The sequence below is a fragment of the Pleurodeles waltl genome, chromosome 11 (genome assembly GCF_031143425.1).
Source record: "Pleurodeles waltl isolate 20211129_DDA chromosome 11, aPleWal1.hap1.20221129, whole genome shotgun sequence".
NCBI classification, from domain to species: Eukaryota; Metazoa; Chordata; class Amphibia; order Caudata; family Salamandridae; genus Pleurodeles; species Pleurodeles waltl.
The window spans coordinates 38,342,369-38,363,196 of record NC_090450.1 but is presented as its reverse complement, the minus strand read 5'-3'; the positions used below and the strand labels follow the sequence as shown (position 1 = coordinate 38,363,196).

The following is a 20,828-nucleotide window of genomic DNA, read 5'->3' as shown; positions in this document are numbered from 1 at the left end:
CTCTGCAGCTTGGTCATGAGGATGAAAACATATGCCTTAAGGACAGTCCAAGTTGTATGTTCTAAGGAAAGCGTGGGCAGACCAGACCTCAAGATTACAAGCACTACATGTTGCTATGCTTAGAAAGAGTTATGATTGGCCTGGAACTCTTGCTGAGGGAGATATGAAGAGTATCGACACAGCTAAACAGCAAGTGGGATCAAATGCGTTACAGCAGATACGACAATCCAGAAGTAACTGAGATTGGGCCTTGAATAGCTTTAGCTAAGCACAGTTCATTTTTTGTTGATTTTTGAAAAGCTATTAACTGTCTGGGAGTTACTACAATTTAATTGACCAGAAAACTAGTCCAAAGAAGATTGACATTTGCATCTGGTAATGTTGCTTGTGAAACAATTCTGCATCCTTTAGGAGCACCCAAGGAAGAGTGCATCAACTTTTGGTGCAGATGTCATAGTTTGGATAACTGCAAAACGCTAATTGGCAGGACCACAGCGCTTATGTCCAACTAACTGGAATGATCAGTGTGTTTTTAAATGTTGAGGTTTGCAATATTTTTCTTTGCCTTTTTGATAAAAAATAGTTATAGTAAGACTGAAGGTTGCAAAAGTGGTAGGAAGCAGAAACTTTTGTCAGTGACATTAGATGCTTGAAAGAATGAGCTGTTAATAGGGAAAGGGAGGGGAAGGCCACGAAAGGAAAGTGTAGGGTGTGGATAAAAAAAAATTAAGGTAAGGAGACTTATTAGAACATTGAAGAGACGTACAATACAAAGTGAAGAGCAGGGAAAATAAAAGAAAACAGCAAGGAAATATATAGGAAGGAAACTGGGGAACGCACAATAATTAGGGCATGGAATAGTTGTACCAAGCAAGAATAGAAAACATACGCAAATTAAAACTTGCCAGAAATTGATGCAGTTGCCTCTGTGATCAGTCAAAGGATTGATATTGGACTAGACTGTACAGAATGGAGTTGTGGGCGGGTGTTGAATAATGGCATTGGAGGTCACATTGAGTTTACAGCCAGGTTAACAAACTCTTGACTGGTATTTGAGGATGGTGGTGGAACTGATTTTTGCCTGAAAGAGGTTTTAACCTGGAGGCTGCAGACTGAGTTTGAAAAAAGTACAGAAACAGTAGGATAAAATTGACTATTTGGTTAGGGACATAGTCTGATTGTAAATGTAGGTATTTGGTTGGTTTATACCTTATGAATGTCTACTGATAAACGTCAGGCTTGGGTGCTAGAATCAAGTATAATTGTGGAATGGACATTTTGAGGTGCACCTAATGTCTATGGTGAGTTTATGAACACTAAAGAAGGACATGGCTTATGGCAGAAGGTTTGATAGAGCGAGACTGGTCTGGTCACTATGGTTGAGATGTGTACTGGGTTTTATGAGGTTACAGTACAGAAGAGGTTACTCATACAGGGAGAGTGGATATATACGTGCAGTGGATTAAGGAGAAATAAATAAAAGGGAAAGAGCATGCTGTTTTTGATTTTTTGAGGTTGAGATTTTTTTGAAGTTGAGAGTTTTGAAGTTGAGATTAGATTGAGGGATAATGTAGGGTTGTATGTTTTGAAGGGGTTTATTGGGAGAAAAGCTCAAATGTATGATTGCTGGTCCAGTATAATTAGGCCAGGAAGGAAAGTTTGGGTCAAGATTCTGTAGGTATAGACTTGACCATAGTGTCAGTTGTGATGGGATTAGGTGACATTTTGAAATAGAAAAATTATACAAAGTAAAAATGATTGCGGGTGAGGGTGCTATTGTGTTCGGTGTTGATAAAGGTACAGATTGGATAATATAGGCAAGCATTCTTTGCTGAAAGGACTGTATTAGTTTATGAAGGAGAGTGAGTTGTTGAACAGGAGATGTTAGCACAGTGTGACGTATGAAAGTTAATTCGAAGGACAGGTTCACATGCTTGCTTGGAATATATATTTAAGATTTATCCTGAGTTTAGAGTTGAAAATGACAGGATTGAGTGAACAATACAATGAGGGTTCAAGCTGTGGAATTAAATATTTACAATCGATCTGGTGGTATGTCAACAGTAAACAAATAAGGGATGCTATAGCATGGAGTTGAGTTTGGTTGTTGGTTTTCCAAAACAGTGAGTAGCATTATAGATAAATACTGGGTCACATACTGAGGATGGATGGAATGAAATTATTGTTATAGAAATTCAATGGGTTCTTTATGGGGTTCTGTCTGGTACATAATCTGAAAGTGGAAACTAGTGTGAGTCCTGTTTCATGGTAATCTAAGATTGTGGTCTGCGTCAACCGACAGAGCTCGGATGAATATTTTTGTTAGGCTTCTTCATAGGGTAGGGCTGGTTATTAGAGAGGTGAATGGGCAGATGTCATGTTTTGGTTGGAAGTTGACAGAATATAGATGGCAATGGTTGACTGGGGAGGAAGGGATATAACAGCAACAGATTAAAGAATGAAGTTATGCTGCTTGGTTGGAATGAGAAAGGGCAAATTCAAGAATTGGTTTAGAAATAAGGGATATTCTATTTTAGTGAAACATAAGGTGAATCATGGAGCATGGGTTTGAAATCTTGATTTTTATTAAGATTAAAAATGTGGCAAAGAATGGAGCTGGATCAGCCAGTTAAATGCACACTACCGATAAATCAGATGACATGCAGGTGACGAGGTGGAATCCTGGCAAGGTCATTGCAGGTAAGGTAGACCCAAAGTTGAGTATGAGCATGGAAAGGAGTTTGCATCTTTTTATGGCTATAGTATGATGTTTTTTTTATACTTTAGATGATCTTTTGAGATTGCCTCGTTCATGAAAAGTGTAATGTTCCTATTAGATATAGCTCTCTTTAGAACTTGGCATTTTGAGAAAAACGGTACTAATGAGAGTGTGGTATATATTTTGACATTCGAAGTGTTACAAATCATTCCATATCTAAATGGTCAGTCAATGTTTGGGCTATATGAATAGATATTTAGTTTCAGTTGACTGTATATTGTGAAGCCACTTGACAATATGGGCCAGTCAGAGCATCATGCCACTTTGACCACATCCTGACCTTCTTGACAACATGTGTCAAAAGACAAGGAAAGAAAGAACTTCTCTTCTATCCAAAGCCCTTGAGTGGAGTCCTGGAGCCTTCCTCTTCCCAAATCTCTTGTGGAAAATGTTAGGCGGAGTGAAGGAAAGGAGCCCTTTGTACAATGATTTTCAAGCGGTCAACTGAATATTAGACCATGAAAGTCATGCTGACTCTATGGATGAATAAAGGTGTCTGGAACAGGAGAACAATGGTGAAATCACATTGGATCCCAACCCCAAGCTTCCCTTACCTCACCCACCAACACCACCATCACCACTTAAGAAGACAACAGGAACCACTTCATAAAAAAAAAAAAAAACACAACCAAAGAAAAAAAGAGATTAAAAAAATATCCATTCCTAGCAAAGAAAGAAATAAGAAGGGGTTTGAAGAAATAATTTACGTTGACAGCACCCAAAGCATTTCGTGCAACCATCTGAGACCAATGAAAGCAGACACCAATACAAAAATATAGAGGAAAAAAGATCCGACTCTGGAAAAGGAGGTGGGCTGCATCCCCACCCCCCGAAGCTGACCAAACTGGTCCTCCCTACTCCTTCCCGACAAGTCCCCATACCTCATTACAAAAGGGGTGTAAAGAGAGAGAGGACCATAAGAGACTGTAGGGATGGAGACTCGACCAGTCATCTAGGGGTGGCAGGGAGATTCCCCACTTTCTTAGTTTGTAAACTGTATCATGTTCCGGTGGCCTTCTTGTGAAGGCGCTTTCCCTCTCCAATGCGTGCTGAGGGGAACGTAGACACCTGCTTTGTTATTGGCCAGACTTCTTCATCAGGACCTCAACCCACGTTGGCATGCAATATATAACAAGAGAAGCCCTTGGACAATGACTTTCCATGGTCGGATGCAGCAAGGTCTGTCACTGAAGATCTCTCCTCCATGTTCCATCCCCTGACTTTCTTCCTTTCCACCTTTAATTGATATCAGACGTCCATTTATACTTCTCTCCAGCCCGCTCCAAACAAGATATCACCGGGACAATGAAGACGATGAGAAAACTGACCACTCCCGCACTACTGCCACCACTATTTTTCTGGGGCATTCACCAAGTATTCAGGGCTGGAAGAGGAACAGTGATTAAAAATGTATGTCCCCATTTTAGACCCACATCTTGCTTTGATTTCCTCTTAAGACAGTAGCATTCCACAAAGCCATGCCAAACAGCCAGTGCCAATACACTCCGCCCGGTGGAAAAAAACAAGCAGGTTGCCTACAGAACTTGACCCTAGGGCCATTCTGGCAAAAGTCTTGGAGGCAAGACATTTGAGCAAAGTTCACCACATGCGAAGGACAGACTTCGGCCATTCCTCTGTGTCTGGTCCCACGAGGCTCCCACAGCCACCACGCCTTTCATGCAAAGGACACAAAGGTACAGAAGGTGTAGGGGGACCACTGTCTCCAGACCATCATCATGGAACCTCAAGGCGCAAAGAGAATTGTTGGCACCAAGGCCGGCGCATGGCTCCCACAAATGGAGGTGCCTGCATAGCACTTCTCAAAGAGGTTTGAATACGCCCCTTTCCTGAATAGTTGGTTTCGGACTCCACTGAGGAACTTGAGGTTTGTAGAAGGGGAGGTGGTGACAGGTGAGTAAGCATGCTTAGAACGCAGGAGACGTTCAGTGTTCTTCAGCCTCATCCTCCTCCTCTTCGTCCACGGCTTCCTCCTCGTCCAGCGACACAACTCCCGAAGAGGCAACGTCTGAGACTTTCCGCCGCACCTGGCAGTCCTCCCCACCCGTTTTACAGACTGTGTGGTAGTCCTGGCATGAAAGAATGTCCTCCTCGGTGGGGGAAAGGCAAGATTCAGTGAAGGACATTGAGTAGGTGGAGTCCTCGCACCCTATCTGTCCCAGGCTGCGGTAGTTGTGTTCTCCAGCTGGCGGAAGCTTGAACAAAAGGCCTTCCTCTGCCAGCAGCTTTGCAGCCAGTTCTGTTGGAGATCCCAGTTCCTTAAGGAGAGGGTGGTCTTCCAGACTGCATAGACTGGAGCACAGAGTCTCAGGGGAGACAGTCTGGGAGGTATCGCTCTCTGGCTCCCAGGAGTGCTGCCGCACAGCGAGTTGGCACAGGCGAGATTGCAGGAAGTCCTTCAGGTAGCTGCCGGCCTGGAGCTGTCCGGCATTATCTGGAAGAGAAAGGAAGACCAAAGCTTCAGTAAAAGGAAATAGGGTGTCCTACCATCATTGTCATCACCATCAGTGCTTTCAAGAACCCTCTTTGTAATATCTTTCTGGGAGTCTCATTTAAACCCTTTTTCAGAACTCTTTGGATAAGGCTCACCTTAAAATCCCTCTGTACAAACGATTCCACAGAGGCTGCCTGTCCAACACACTCCTTGCAGGCCCTGTGTATACCACCATCCTCCAGAAGCCCATTATACAATAATCTCTTCTAAGGCCCTTTGTATAAACCCAGAGGGCCTGCCTATGCTGCCCTACCTCCTTCCTTACATACCCTCTGGATAACCTAAGAGGCTGTCTTTATACCTCTCCTCTAACAAACTATCTGGATAACATGTGTGGTGTTTGACTCTAAAGATTAATCCTCCATAGTGCCCTCTCTGCTCGAAGATTCCCTAAATAACATGCTGTTCACAGACCCCTGGATAACATCTGCTGTAGAGGCTGTCTTCAAACATCTACTCTGATATGCCCTGTGGACAACGTGTGCTGTTTGATTTTAAGTATAAACCTTCCAGAGGGTCCCTCTTAAAGTCTCTCCTCTCACTGGACCTCTGGAAACCATGTGTGGTTGATTTTAAGGCTAAATCCTCCAGTGAGCTCCAGGATAGGAAGGCTTCTCCACACCTCTATCCTCACAGACCCTCGGGATAATATGCTCTTTGATAGACCCTATGCATAACACATTTATACCTCTCATGTCATATATGCCAAAGATCATGCGCTCTTCAGATACCTTCTGGATTACACTTTCAAAAAGGTTCACGTTACATCTCTCTCTACACAAAGTCTTTGTATTACATACCCTTCGTGGGGGGTCAAGTACTGATGCTTTCCTTGGGTTCTCTGCATAATATGTTTGTAGAGTCTCCCTTACTCAATGATCCACAACACGTTAAGAGGGGGGACCATTACCTCTTTGTTTTGGTTCTCCCCTGCCATGAAAGTACCATCCCCACCCTAACTTCCAGCTGACACTGTGAGACATAGAATATGGCTGGACCAATCGGTCAGGAATACACAGAAGCAAAGAACTACCCCAAACCTACCAGGAGATGAGCTGCCTCAGGCCCACCTTGAAGGAAGGAGCCGACTGGCTGCTGGGGAGGGGTACTAGAGGTGCTCTTGTAAAGGCAGGCATCAAAAATAGAATCAAAACACAGCATCAAGCTCCACCATATGATAAAAATGTTTTGAAATAAATAGTCACATTTCTCAAGTCATTACAACAGGGGGGGGGGGGGTCCAGTAACCGGAAATAAGTGCTGGGTGCATGTCAGATCAGATTTTAGGGCTAGCAAAGTGACTACATAACTAATTTCAATTTGAGAGTAAGTCGGGTGACTTTATGATGAGTGGCAGTGGTTAGTTTGTAAAAACAAAAAATAGAAAAGTGCAGGGACCCAGAGTTTTTCTTAGGAGCCTGCCACCTGAGCTGCTTAAATCTGGGGATGCTGAATACCAAGGCTGCTAAGTGTTGGTTCCACCACATGCCCTTTTCTTCCACCCCTCTACACTTCCTGTCTCTTTAGCTCACCCTGTAGGTTCTTTGACTTCTCTGTTTTCTCTTTGTCACTGTTTCTTGGTCTTTCTTTTCCTCCTGCTTGCTCCTGCCTCTCTCATTGCTTTGGATCAAAGTCTGATGAAGAAATATAAGTTCTGGTCCTCAGAAGTGAGTGTTGATCTCCACCACTGGCAGCAAAAAGTACAGAATTAGGTACTGAACCAGTACTGTGCAGCATTCTGTTGCTTCCTGGCTGGGTTCAGGCTATGTAAATACCCATACAAACATACATACTTTCCCAGGAGGTAGAAGGTGGTGGAGGGCAGGAGGGACTGGAGGGCAAAAGGGACTGTGAGGGGTGTCAGTGCTGTCCTCTGCCCCCACCCCGCTGGTGGTGGCGCCGGCCCGGTAGATTTAGTGGAAGACTCTATGCGCGAGCTTAGGGATGAGCAAAACACCAGTGGCAACCGGCTGCACATTGGTGGGAGGCGGCAACGGGGAGGAGGGTATATTTGTGATACCAGAATACCAAGTTGCACACTAACTTATAACAGTGATGTTTTCCACTTTCATGGTTTTGTATTTCGTCCATTCCTGACTTCCCCACATCTGTTAAGGCCGCGCAAGCCCCTTCTGTGGGGATGGGGAAGGTCCACTTTACCACTGCTTCCCTTCTCCATCTTGTTAGATTCAATGTCCAGACATATGGTAGCTGTGACTAAAGGTCTATTTTAATGCACCCACATACACTTATGTGCACAAAGACTTTATCCCAATACATGGGCTTCTGTTGGGGTGGGGGGCTGTCCCCCCCCACCCACCCCCCCTAACTTCCCTGGATTTAGGTACCGCCTGGTGTGCAGGTTCACAGCCCAGCATAACACTACAGCCGCCATATTGGTACACTGCCTGCACTAGTATGACAAATTATGCCCCCACCTGAAAAAATGTGGCTAATGGTCCTAACTCTGGTAGAATTTATAGAGGTGTCAGCATTGCTGGGCAAGCTGCTTCTCTGCAGTCTTAAGCAACATAGTCCAGTAGTGGGGACCTTAGCTCCTTAAAGGATCAGTCTGGACCTCTGATGGGGCACATGGGTTGGCCCATCCCAAAATAGCCAACAATCAGTTGTACCACTCGCGTAGGTGAGGGAACAATGCTTTGCTAGAGTAACCTGCTTGGTGGATAAGAGCTTTCAAATGTTGTTTTTGTACTTTGGGGAACCATCCAGCAAGATTCCACCAAGTATTCCCCCAAGGATCTGCTGGGATCAGCCACTTTGCCATCTCTTCTATGGCTTTTAAGACCCTTTTATAGTAATCTCCTACCTGGCCCGATGCAAGCATCTAATCCCTTCAATTGATGTTTTACTCGAAGCGCCATTCAGCGGCAATGCATGTGGACTCAAAGTTCAGGGGGAATTTCTTCCTAAACTAAGTCCTGCCTTTGCACATGGCTTCTTCACTAGGGCATCTTTGGGGTCCATCGCATAACATTGTAATAAGTGCTTCCTTGAACTTTGTGATCTCTGCCTTTTAGGTACTATTTGTGCCACTGCTTGGAGGACGAAAGCAAAAGTCTTAATAAAGGAAGCCTTCGATACGCTATAATGTGGACCACTGGGTTTACGGACCAGTGAAGCAGCAAATTATGTGGCAGACACAAATGGCACATTATGAGGCACATTCCTTGGCAACATTACTTTGATATTTTAACACTCATTTGTAAGGTGTGGATAAAAGGGTCACCTCACTATCACCAGTTTAACACATAAAACCAGAAAGGGGCGACCATCGGAAATCCCCTGGGAGATCCCCTCAGAGACCAGATATGGTTAAGGTTTTGTTAAATCCTGTCCTTTTATTTTTTCTCCCTCTTTGCTATCCTTGTTCCCTGTTCCTTTCAAAATCACTTACCAACTTGCCTCCTTTTCCTTCGGGACATAAGCATGCTGCAGTTACATGGGAGAGTAGACCTGGACCGGGGAACCAAGAGTGTTCTGGGAGAAGGTCCAATTGATCGACCTGGAATATCTACTTATCCAACCAAAGTAAACCTACCACCAGACCACGCGACTCACCACACGTGAACACACACATCAGACGAATCCCGAAGGACGCGTACTATCTGGAATGAACCTACGCAATGAGTACTGTATAACTGTCTCCTACTGTCAATGTCCAAAATTCTGATGCTGAGAAAATATTAAATCCTATGATAAGAGATGTGTTGTACAGGAAAAACCACAAATCAATAAGATATATTTCAGTTACAGAAAGCAGCCACAATAAGCTTGACTAGTTAATTTTTTGCAAACGGCTTGCCACTGTGCGGCACTTTTTGCTTTTGTTTAAAGTAAATTTTGATCCTTTTGAGACAGGAACAAGTTTTTTATTGAAATCTTAAATTACGCAGCGGATTGTGGATTATGTGGCTAGTGCCTAAAAACCATAACTATGTGAAAATCGCTGCAGAATCACACAATTCCAGTGGCCCTGGAAACATCAGTGAGAGCATGAACTGATTCAAAGACTCTAAATGCTGTGCAGTAGACATCCAAATTATTTGAACTACTTGTTGTGCAAAAGGAAAAAAGGGCAGGTCTGAGAAAAGAAGTGCTTTAATTCTATATTTTCAATAGATATAATTTTGAAATGTTTGATGAAACGTTTGGTTCATAAGACAGGGACTTGCTTTCAAGTATCATGCTATGTCTTAATACTTGAGAATGAGTGCGAGATTTTTTTAATCATGAATTTTAATTTGAGATTTCTGTACAAAATATTACTTTGTTCCCCATTTATATTAAAAAAAGTGATTTATTTTTTAGCTGCCAGGTAAAAAGTACAACTCAGAGATAGTCAGGTTGAGTCATAGATATTGAAGCCACATTCCCATGAAACATTTATCGGAGACTACTGTTCTTGCAGGCTTAATATTAATATATTTTAAGTAGTCCTGGGTGCTTTTTGTTAATGCAAATATAATCTTGCCTGATTCCCTAATATTGGGTTATGCATATTTCACATAATGTTTCTTGCTCTCACATTTTTTCTTTCTGCTTACATTTTCCTGCGGGAAAGATGTGTTGGAGAAGAACACGTGAAACTGGTTATGCGCTAGCAAAGTTCACTGTGCGACATTGAAGACGGTATGAAAATTGCGTCAAGCTGGTATTACACACAACCTTTGTTTGTGAGGGATGTCTCACGCATAGTTCTCATGCAGATGACCATCAAGAGCAATTTACATACTAAGCATCATTTTCATGAAACTTGTGCGTATTACGCATGGAAAAATTCTCCATTTCTTCTTGTGAGGGACTCAATCTCATGAGAAACCAAGGTTCTCGATGACTTTTATCAGGGATATAGCCTTTGTCGTACCAGCCTTGAGAGCAAGCAGATCGAGGCCGTAATAGGACATTTGCTAGAGAATAGGCTCAGGATTGACTACCTTTTGAGTTACGAATCATGGGAACACTAACGAACAATGGGACAGAGTCTATTTTTATAAGTGAAAGAAGAACATTTTTAGAAGAATCTAAGGGAACTTTAGTCGATCACCAGGAGATAGAGGTAATTTTCCTGGATCCGGACAGATTGAACGAGTTATGCGATAGTGAAGGATTGGCATGGCAACATTTTAGACGAGGATCTCCTGTTCAGCTGCTATTACTAGGAACCAAACTAAGCGATGCACGCTTCTGACCAGTACGCTAACTTGCCCCACCTCAGTATTCCACAACATTCTAAGCATCTTACCTTTGGCATTTATCATCCAATTCACAATAAGGGCAGCATGCGTAAACATAGGGTGACAAAAACATAGGGGCAGATTTATGGAAAGTGGCACAGCATCGAGTGCAGCGCCACTTTCCCTGCGCCCCTTAGCACCTCCCTACCACCACCATGTGTGCACCATATTTAAAATACGGCGCACAATGGCACAGGGTAGGGGGCAATAGTGTCATTATTCATGATGCTATTGATGTACTCTGCAGGAGTAGCCCAAAATATTGGGGCTACTCCTGCACAGTACATAGGGCCCCATTCTAAAGAATGGAAGGGCCCTTTTAATGCCTGCCCTTGAGCAGGCATTAAAAGTGCTGTAAAAAATGGTGTAAGGAAATCTCATAGATTTCCTAACACTATTTTTCCGGCTCCCCTAAGAGGGGAACGCCCCCTTTGCATACATTAGCCTGGCGCAGGCATAATGTAGCGCAAAGGGTTACAGGGTGGCGCAATGCATGCATTGCGTCGCCCTGTAAATAAGGCGGGGGACTTCGGCCTCCTTGGGCCACAATAGCGTAAAATACAATGACATTAATGTGGCGCGGGGTGGCGCTAGGGCACTATAAATACGCCCCATAGAATGCAAAAACCTAGATTCAAAAACACCTGCTGCCAAAATATCTACCATGCACAAAAATACTACTGCAAAAAAAGTAACATCCACCTAGGCCCACTCTCAAGCTCTCGTTCAGTTGAGTTTTGTTCTGTTTAGACATTTAAAACATGTTGAAATATTTCAAAGGAGATGTTTATGAATGGTAGATTTTTGACTGATGCTTTTGAGTCTTTTTTTTAGTTTACGTTTTCTCAGGGTTCTCCAAATGAGGCCTCCTGGCCCCTCAGCTCTCCAAAAAGCTCCCAGCTATCTGAGAGCACAGTAGTGGTTGGCCAAGTGGACATCATTTGACTTATGAGTAACTGCTACTAAGATCTCATATTCAAAAATTCTTCAATGTTTAAAACCAGGTTGTTGGGACATAAAAATGCCCAAGGGGGAGTGGTTAAAATAAAAAGTAGGCAGGCTAAAAATATAAAATTAGATCTCAGTTACACAATAGTGAAATTAAGACGTATGTATGTTTGTTACAGATACTGGTTTGTGGGCGGAGGTGTGATGCATCAAAGTCAGCATCGCGCAACTGACAACAAGGAACGCACAAGTCAGCTGTGTAAGGCTAGGGATGGACCACCTCACATTTCGATGGGATCTGCTGGGCATACGTGCCACCAATGATTTTTGGAAACTGCCAGGGCACAGTTCTGGTCCTCTTTGGGGAGACCATCAATGGGTTGACCTGGGGAGTGGGCATGCCATGCACAAGCTTTCTAAGCCAGTCTAATATTCCTTTGTAAGGAGGGCACTGCCATACTCTCCCTGGTGCTTCATTTGTTTTGTAGGGTATAGTGCTGTACTGAATCTTCCATAAAGCACTTGGGCCCATATTTATACCTTTTTTGCACTGCATTTCCGTCACTTTTTGATGCAAAAGCGGCGCAAACGTACAAAATATAGGCCCATATTTATACTTTTTTAGCTGCGCATCTGCGTCATTTTTTTACGCAAAAGCGGCGCAAACTTACAAAATATAATTGAGTTTTGTACGTTTGTGCCACTTCAGCGTCAAAAAATTACACAAATGCGGCGCTAAAAAAGTATAAATATGGGCCATAATTGTATTATGTAAGTTTGCGTTGCTTTTGCGTCAAAAAGTGACGCAAATGCGGCACAAAAAAGTATAAATATGGGCCTTCGTGCCCCTGGACTAACAAGACTCCAGTGAAAACATTACAAAATGTATTGTTATAATTTCTACATTTGCTTGTTATGGCAGACTTTGTGCATCCCATATAGGAAGGAACAGAGAACACATTTTATAAGGCTAATAAACTGTTTGGAAGTAAAAAAAAAAAAAGAAAAAACGGCCTGTTATCTGTTTCTTCCCCCCTGCACTCTGCACAGCTTTATATTGACGCAGCTTTGCAGTGTCCTGCTGCAATGTTTGCACAGCTGTGTCTGCTGAAGTTTGCCTCGCCCTGTGCCTTTGAGCTGCACCGTGGCTGAGAGGCCGTGGACAACCTGTGTAGTTCGCATCGTGAGTCCTGGCTTAATTTACTCCTTTTTTCAACCTATTTTGCAATTTTTAGATTCTTTCTAATGCGCCAAATCCTTTCGTAGTCGTCACTGCCGTTTTTCAGCAGCACAAAACTCTATCCATATTTTGTAAGTTGGCCCCGCTTTTGCATCAAAAAATGATGCAAATGTGGCGCTAAAAAAGTATAAATATGGGCCTATATTTTGTACGTTTCCGCTGCTTTTGCATAAAAAAATTATGCAAATGCAGCACTTAAAGAGTGTAAATATTAGTCTTAATATGGTCTTCATCCTTATAAGTTGTTAAAAAAAAAAAAAGCTGGAATGTTTTCCATGGTGACTTCACAACTGTGGGATATGAGTAAAGGCATTTTCCTCTCTCTCTGTGCTGCAGAATGCAGTGCACTTTAAAAGAGGGACTAACTTAGAGAAATGAAGAGATTTCTCCTCCTTATGCCTGCTTCATGGAGGCGTAGCTTTTCGACGCATTCCCAGATTTCAAAGTCTTTGTAAATATAAGAATGCGCCAAAATCCAAGGGTTGATGGATAGGAACGCCCAATGGGGGAATAACATGAGCAAAATGTAGTTGAACAATTTGGCAGATTATTACATTATTCATACATGTTTTGCAATTACAGTTATCACCAGCATAAAGCTCGTGGTTAATACCGTAAAATGTGATGTACCATCCAATTGGACTTATTTTTGTACTCGCACCAGGTTCAAAAGTATTGTGATAATGTCAAAATTATTGTGGTAAATATGTTTAGAAATTACGTCGTTTAAGTAGTAAAAATCTTTATTGCTATTAACTTCTAGTTAGGATCCCTCTCTCTTTGGCAATTTTGTCATAAATATTGGTTTACAACTAAACAATGTCTTTATTTATATAATTTTTTTTTGATGTAAGGCCCAACAGCACGCCCTAGTGTTACACCCACAGTGATAAAGTTGCTCTTCTCCTATGGTTCAAAGTCCTAAAAATGATGCTAAATCGTGAATATTGTATGGGCTCATCATTTGCTTAGGATATTAAAGTTCTGAAGATGGATAGTTTGGCAGTGGAGTCAAGGACCAAACAGATGTGGCGATGTCCGCGGAAGCAACAGCTGCAGATGTTTCTGACTGGCACAGTGACCGGCTGTGATTTGTGCCAGCGATGAGAGTGAAGACCAACACAGCTGTGCAGAAAAGCACTCTGCAGATCAGCGTGGCAGGAAAATTTGCTGTTAAGCAAAATTCCAGAAACTCTTAAATAATATATGAGCTGTATATAAGTTGTAGGCGTCAACATCACAGCAGCAGCATATAAGCCCACTGGCTGCTGCTGTGAAACAATATTAACCCATCTATATGGAAGCAACTTAGGCCATGTGTACAAATGAAAACCATATTTAACAAACAGTACATTTAAGAAAAAAAAAAAAAAAAAAAAAAAAGGTATGCATTGCAGGTCCGACATAAATGTTTAAATTTTCTTGCCGGTGACTAAAAGTTCTAGGAATAACTTTATATACGTATATATTTGCAAGGATGTGCAAAACTTAAGTTGGCTGGCAAAACTTTATGAAGTGGACAAATCTGGGCACCTGGGAACTTGCAACATTTGTCACCTTGACAAAAATTTGCCTGAGAGTGAACGTTTCCACATAAATACAAAAAAATGATGGACATCCATTTGTCCCACTAACTTTCTTTTGGATCGGAGACCTCCTATGCAAAAAAAAAAACTTTTTGGGTTTATTGTGTTTTTTCCTCAGGAAAATTATATATTGGGAGATTATTTTATCCACGATTATTTAAAAGTTCACCAACCTCAAATTTGAAAAAAAGTTTTTAAAAATAGTCTTAACATCTTGCAAAAAATGTACGTTTCTAATTCCACCTCACTCGTATATTTATCAAGTAGACGCCATCATGAACAAAGCTCCATCTGCAGTGTTATGGAAGGGTCCGGCGTTGTTTAAACTTTACAACACAGTTTGTAATTTCTGAGGAATGCAAACACTTCAAAACTTGCAAAAGATTTCTTTAGTGTACTAAAGCTGTGTATAGATAAGCACCGAAAGCTCAATCCAGTCATTGCTCTCAGAATGAGGGGAAATGTCACCCAGACATGATCAAACAAGTGTATCATCTGCAATGCTTAATTTGAGACAGTGGTTTCAGGTGCTCGGCATTTAATTGTCAGCACCAGCTCTAGAGATAGCCCACCACATGGAGGTGCTGTCTGTCAAATTTTTAGATGAGCACAACAACAGTGTTGAAAAAGTCAAAATACATTTAAATGACTAATACCTGCGGCTCACACCAATAATATAGCTTTTGTGGCCTTCAATAGTCTGAATTGTCACACTTGTAGAAGTTTGATGGCTAGTAATTGTGTTGGCACTTTCATTGGCAGCGCAGGCTGGGGCAATGGCCTCCAGAGGAGGGCCCTGGTATTTACTTTTTTTTTTTTTTTTTACAAAATACACCCTGGGCTGGAATCCATGTTGTTGGTGACACAGGAGTGGGGAAAGACAGCTGCAAACCACACAAAAAGATGTTTATAGAACAATATACACATTTAAGATTACAGGCTCCTAAAATCCAGTATGGCCTTTGAATCATACAGCTTAATAGCAGATCTTTGCAATAACCATATAGGGGGTCATTACGACCGCTAGGGCCACAGTGGTGGTCGGACCGCCGCCAATGTGGCAGTCCAACTGTACGGTAGCGCCACAGTCGGCCCGCCATCACCACCAGATTACGAGTTTTCGTTGGTCTGGCAGTTCGAACGTCCTAATTCGCCAGGGCAGCGCTGCCCTGGGAACTACGAGTCTCTTCTTTGCCAGCGATTACATGACTGGTGGAGAAGAGGTGCGGGGGGGGGGGCTCCAGGCTCCATGCACTTGCCATGGGTAGTTCACGCACCCCCCCCCCCGACCAGCCCCGTCGGGATGTTCACTGTCTGCTTTGCAAACAGTGAACATCGTGACGGGTGCTAGTTCATCCTACGCACTACAGCATTGCCGCAGGCTCTATTATGAGCCGGAGACAATGCGTTAGACTCTTTCCCACTGGGCCAGCGGCGGTCAGAAACACCGTTTCCACCCGCTGACCAAACGGGAAACTGTAAATGGGGCCCGTGGGAAGGCGACCGCACTGGCGGCAACCTGCTCGTTGGGATTTCGGCGGATGGGCTTTTCCGACCGCTGAAATCTTAATGACCCCCATTGTGTTCTTGGCCTCAGCTATAAAGTGTTCAAAGCAGTCAGAAATACATTAGACTTTCCAAAGCCTATTCATTCTCTGTCACCACTATTTATTTTTAAAAATGTACTCATTTTCTCTGACCCTCCAGACTGAGAAATCTTAAGTATCTATAGGAATATCTATGGGAATATGTTATATAATAATCTTTTGTGGTGTCATGTTTGTAAGAGAGAAGGGTTTACCAAATTAAATTGAAAAGAATTCGGAAGATCACTGGAGCTCTTAATTGGAGATATATTTTTATGTTAACTATTAATTTAAATAGATTTTACATATTTACTTTAAATGTAGAACAAAATAATAAAACTGGTACAGCACTATTACCTTAATAGTGAATCGAAACTTTAATTAATTCACATATATCAAATTAAAATTATTTTTCTGATTTAAAATAAAAAAACAAATTCCCACACAAATTAAAGAGATTTTTTACTGTGCATTGATAAGTATTAAAATTGATGTATAGAATTAACAGTAATGTAATTCTATTTGAATAAATGTTAATGTTACAATAATGTGTACATTCAAAAAAGGTTATTAAAACATTTTATAGTTAACTAATGAATGTTTTATATTTAGATCATTGAAGTACATTTACTTATATGTTTACTTATTTTAATTGATTTAATTTAGGTTAACATAATTTCCCATAGAGTTTTAAGTCCTCACCTCCATTACATTCTATAGAAGGAAGCTGCAGTACCAGTAGTTAGACACGGGGTGCTGGACTTACTACCATTTCTTTTATGGCAGTAGTAACTTACACTCATAAATGTGTCTCCACCCCTTTTTTCAGCAGCTGGAGAGATGTAAGTCTTCACTTTACAGTAACTTTACACTCGGAATTTGTGACTAACCAAAATTAGTAAAGTGCTCGAAAGTTAGGGTGACCAGATTTACAGAGCCAAAAAGCAGGACATTTCATGAAAATAAAAGGAGGACTATAATTCTACTTCAACCGAGTGTATAGCATGACAGCTCTCATCAACACAGAGTTACTAAAGCGGTACTAAGAACATAAATTACAGGCATGATACTGGTTTTAAAAATTGCATTTTAATTGAATTGCTTTCATTTAGCAGCTTATACCTTATCCCTGCTTTTCAATACATAAAAACGTACCTTCCACTGTTTTCAGTCGACGCTCTCTAAGAACTGGGACATGAGCTAAATTTCACCCAAATTTGCCGGGCCAGCTGGTGAAAAACCAGGACTGTCCTGGCAAAACCTGGACTGTCCTGGCAAATCCAGGATGCCTGGTCACCCTATCGAAAGTGTAAGAGAACATTACACATGCAAATTACTCAGAAGTGTGTTATCTTTGTGAAAGCCCCGCTGAATTTTACGTTTATTTTGGTTCACAGCATAAAGAGCAGTAGAAATATTCCCATTGGTATATGGATTTACTCTCTCCTAAGATCTCCATGTGCTGAAGGGGACGGGTGAGGTGGAGAAGTGGGGGTGTGAAGAGGGGAAATGATGGCCAGAAGGAGAGGATTGTGAGAATGTGAAAAGAGCCTTGTGTGGTATTAATTTCACAATCGTTCTCTTTAAGAGCTGGTTTCTGTGACTTAAGACCCTCCACCCCATCTCCTTTCTTACTGAGATGGTTTGCATTCTAGAAGTGCACTGAAAAGTCTTTAAAGTGCATTCATCCCTCTGGGGATGGGGTCTCCAGACGTGGACACAAAGATGCTATGGAGTCTGAGGTACTGATACACAGAGTGGTAAAACTCCTCAGTAACTCTCTGTACGCTTTCTACCAGCCCCCCGATTTGCTTCATTCTCTTATCACAATGTTGACAAAATATAATAATGTTAAAATGCTTCTCATGTTTGTGGCCTCTTTGGAACTTATAATTTTCTACTTCTCTTCAGGGCTGGTGTATCATAACTGAATGACTTGGGATGTATTTTAGAAATGTGATGGGATACTGAATAAGGCAGGACAGCTGCCTCATATGGTGACATCACCAGAAAGTGCTCCCTGTGAAATGTTGTTCTAAGAGGCAGGCTTGCCATGAGGCATGCAGACTATGGGGGTGATTCTGACCGCGGCGGACGGCGGTCGCCGCCCGCCACGCGGTTCCCGCCGAAAGACCGCTCCGCGGTCAAAAGACCGCGGCGGTCATTCTGGCTTTCCCACTGGGCTGGCTGGCGACCGCCCGCCAGCCCAGCGGGAAACACCCTTCCCACGAGGACGCCGGCTCAGAATTGAGCCGGCGGTGTGGGAAGGTGCGACGGGTGCAGTTGCACCCGTCGCGAATTTTAGTGTCTGCTAGGCAGACACTGAAATTCTTTTTGGGGCCCTCTTACGGGGGCCCCTGCAGTGCCCATGCCATTGGCATGGGCACTGCAGGGGCCCCCAGGGGCCCCGCGGCACCCCCTACCGCCATCCTGTTCCCGGCGGGAGAACCGCCAGGAACTGGATGGCGGTAGAGGGTGTCAGAATCCCCATGGCGGCGGAGCGCGCTCCGCCGCCATGGAGGATTCTCAAGGGCAGCGGAAAGTCGGCGGGACACCGCCGACTTTCCGTTTCTGGCCGCGGCTGAACCGCCGCGGTCAGAATGCCCAGCGGTGCACCGCCAGCCTGTTGGCGGTGCTACCGCCGACCTCCGCCATGGCGGTAATTACCGCCAGGGTCAGAATGACCCCCTATGTGAGGATAGCGTTCATTATACAAGAGCAAATATGTAGCTTTGAGGAATATTGGCACTAGATGCACTACAAAACAGTTTAGAACAGACATGGGTGGAAAACTGAATTTGGTGATATACTTGTCGAATAATCCACATAGTTTTTCTTCCTTGGTCTTTCAAATAAACAGTCATCCCATGCATTAAAGTTGAGGGGCTGGCACCTGTTAACTTTCATAGGTAGACGTTTAGTGCCTTATTAGCAAAACTTAGTTTAGAAACAATACCTGTGTTTATGCTGTCACTCAATCTACGCTACGGAAAACCACAAGGACTGTGGCAGCTGCTGATTTCAGTGTGGCACATGGTTACCTTATTTACAAACTGGAGTTTACACAGGGATCAGAATTACGTATTCTGTGATACTTGTCACATCATCGCCGTTTTGCTGGGATAGATTCTGACAGGTCAAGTCTACCAAAAGATATCAGAGGAAAGGCCTAGAAGAAAAGTCATAACATGGTAAATTGTGTGTGTGTTTATAGTATGTGCCTTATTCACAAAAGGTCTATACCGCACAACTTGTAGTGAGGGCCTATGTGGTATATAGCATCTCCTTACCGTACAACTTGTAGTGAGGGCCTATGTGGTATAAAGCATCTACTTACCCCACAACTTGTAGTGAGTGCCAATGTGGTATAAAGCATCTCCTTACCGCACAACTTGTAGTGAGTGCCAATGTGGTATAAAGCATCTCCTTACCGCACAACTTGTAGTGACTGCCAATGTGGTATATAGCATCTCCATACCGCACAACTTGTAGAGAGGGCCTATGTGGTATAAAGCATCTCCTTACCGCACAACTTGTAGTGAGTGCCAATGTGGTATAAAGCATCTCCTTACCGCACAACTTGTAGTGAGGGCCAATGTGGTATATAGCATCTCCTTACTACATAACTTGTAGTGACTGCCAATGTGGTATAAAGCGTCTCCTTACTGCACAACTTGTAGTGAGGGCCTATGTGGTATAAAGCATCTCCATACCGCACAACTTGTAGAGAGGGCCAATGTGGTATAAAACATCTCCATACCGCACAACTTGTAGTGAGGGCCTATGTGGTATAAAGCATCTCCTTACTGCACAACTTTTAGTGAGGGCCTATGTGGTATATAGCATCTCCTTACTGCACAACTTGTAGTGAATGCCAATGTGGTATAAAGCATATCCATACCGCACAACTTGTAGTGAGGGCCTATGTGGTATATAGCATCTCCTTACTGCACAACTTGTAGTGAATGCCAATGTGGTATAAAACATCTCCATACCGCACAACTTGTAGTGAGGGCCTATGTGGTATAAAGCATCTCCTTACCGCACAACTTTTAGTGAGGGCCTATGTGGTATATAGCATCTCCTTACTGCACAACTTGTAGTGAGTGCTAATGTGGTATAAAGCATCTCCATACCGCGCAACTTGTAGTGAGGGCCAATGTGGTATATAGCATCTCCTTACAGCATAACTTGTAGTGACTGCCAATGTGGTATAAAGCATCTCCATACCGCACAACTTGTAGTGAGGGCCTATGTGGTATAAAGCATCTCCTTACTACACAACTTGTAGTGACTGCCAATGTGGTATAAAGCATATCCATACCGCACAACTTGCAGTGAGGGCCTATGTGGTATATAGCATCTCCTTACTGCACAACTTGTAGTGAATGCCAATGTGGTATAAAACATCTCCATACGCACAACTTGTAGTGAGGGCCTATGTGGTATAAAGCATCTCCTTACCGCACAACTTTTAGTGAGGGCCTATGTGGTATATAGCATTTCCTTACTGCACAACTTGTAGTGAGTGCTAATGTGGTATAAAGCATCTCCATACCGCGCAACTTGTAGTGAGGGCCAATGTGGTATATAGCATCTCCTTACAGCATAACTTGTAGTGACTGCCAATGTGGTATAAAGCATCTCCATACCGCACAACTTGTAGTGAGGGCCTATGTGGTATAAAGCATCTCCTTACTACACAACTTGTAGTGACTGCCAATGTGGTATAAAGCATATCCATACCGCACAACTTGTAGTGAGGGCCTATGTGGTATAAAGCATCTCCATACCGCACAACTTGTAGTGACTGCCAATGTGGTATAAAGCATCTCCATACCGCACAACTTGTAGTGAGGGCCTATGTGGTATAAAGCATCTCCTTACTACACAACTTGTAGTGACTGCCAATGTGGTATAAA

The 20,828-nt window shown here is 42.9% G+C and overlaps 1 protein-coding gene across 3 annotated transcripts in view; it reads right to left on the bottom strand.

Annotated features, from left to right (window-relative positions):
• Window positions 1-294: 294 nt before the first annotated feature.
• The window catches only part of FAM131A (family with sequence similarity 131 member A), a 365,236-nt gene continuing 344,702 nt past the window's right edge, over window positions 295-20,828 (bottom strand). The window contains exon 5 of one of the 3 annotated variants that reach the window (XM_069212984.1): window positions 295-5,231. In XM_069212984.1, coding sequence (XP_069069085.1) covers window positions 4,723-5,231 — 509 coding nt within the window. In that variant the 3' untranslated portion in view covers window positions 295-4,722. The remainder of the gene's footprint in view (window positions 5,232-20,828) is intronic. The other 2 variants (XM_069212985.1, XM_069212983.1) reach the window with 2 other exon arrangements.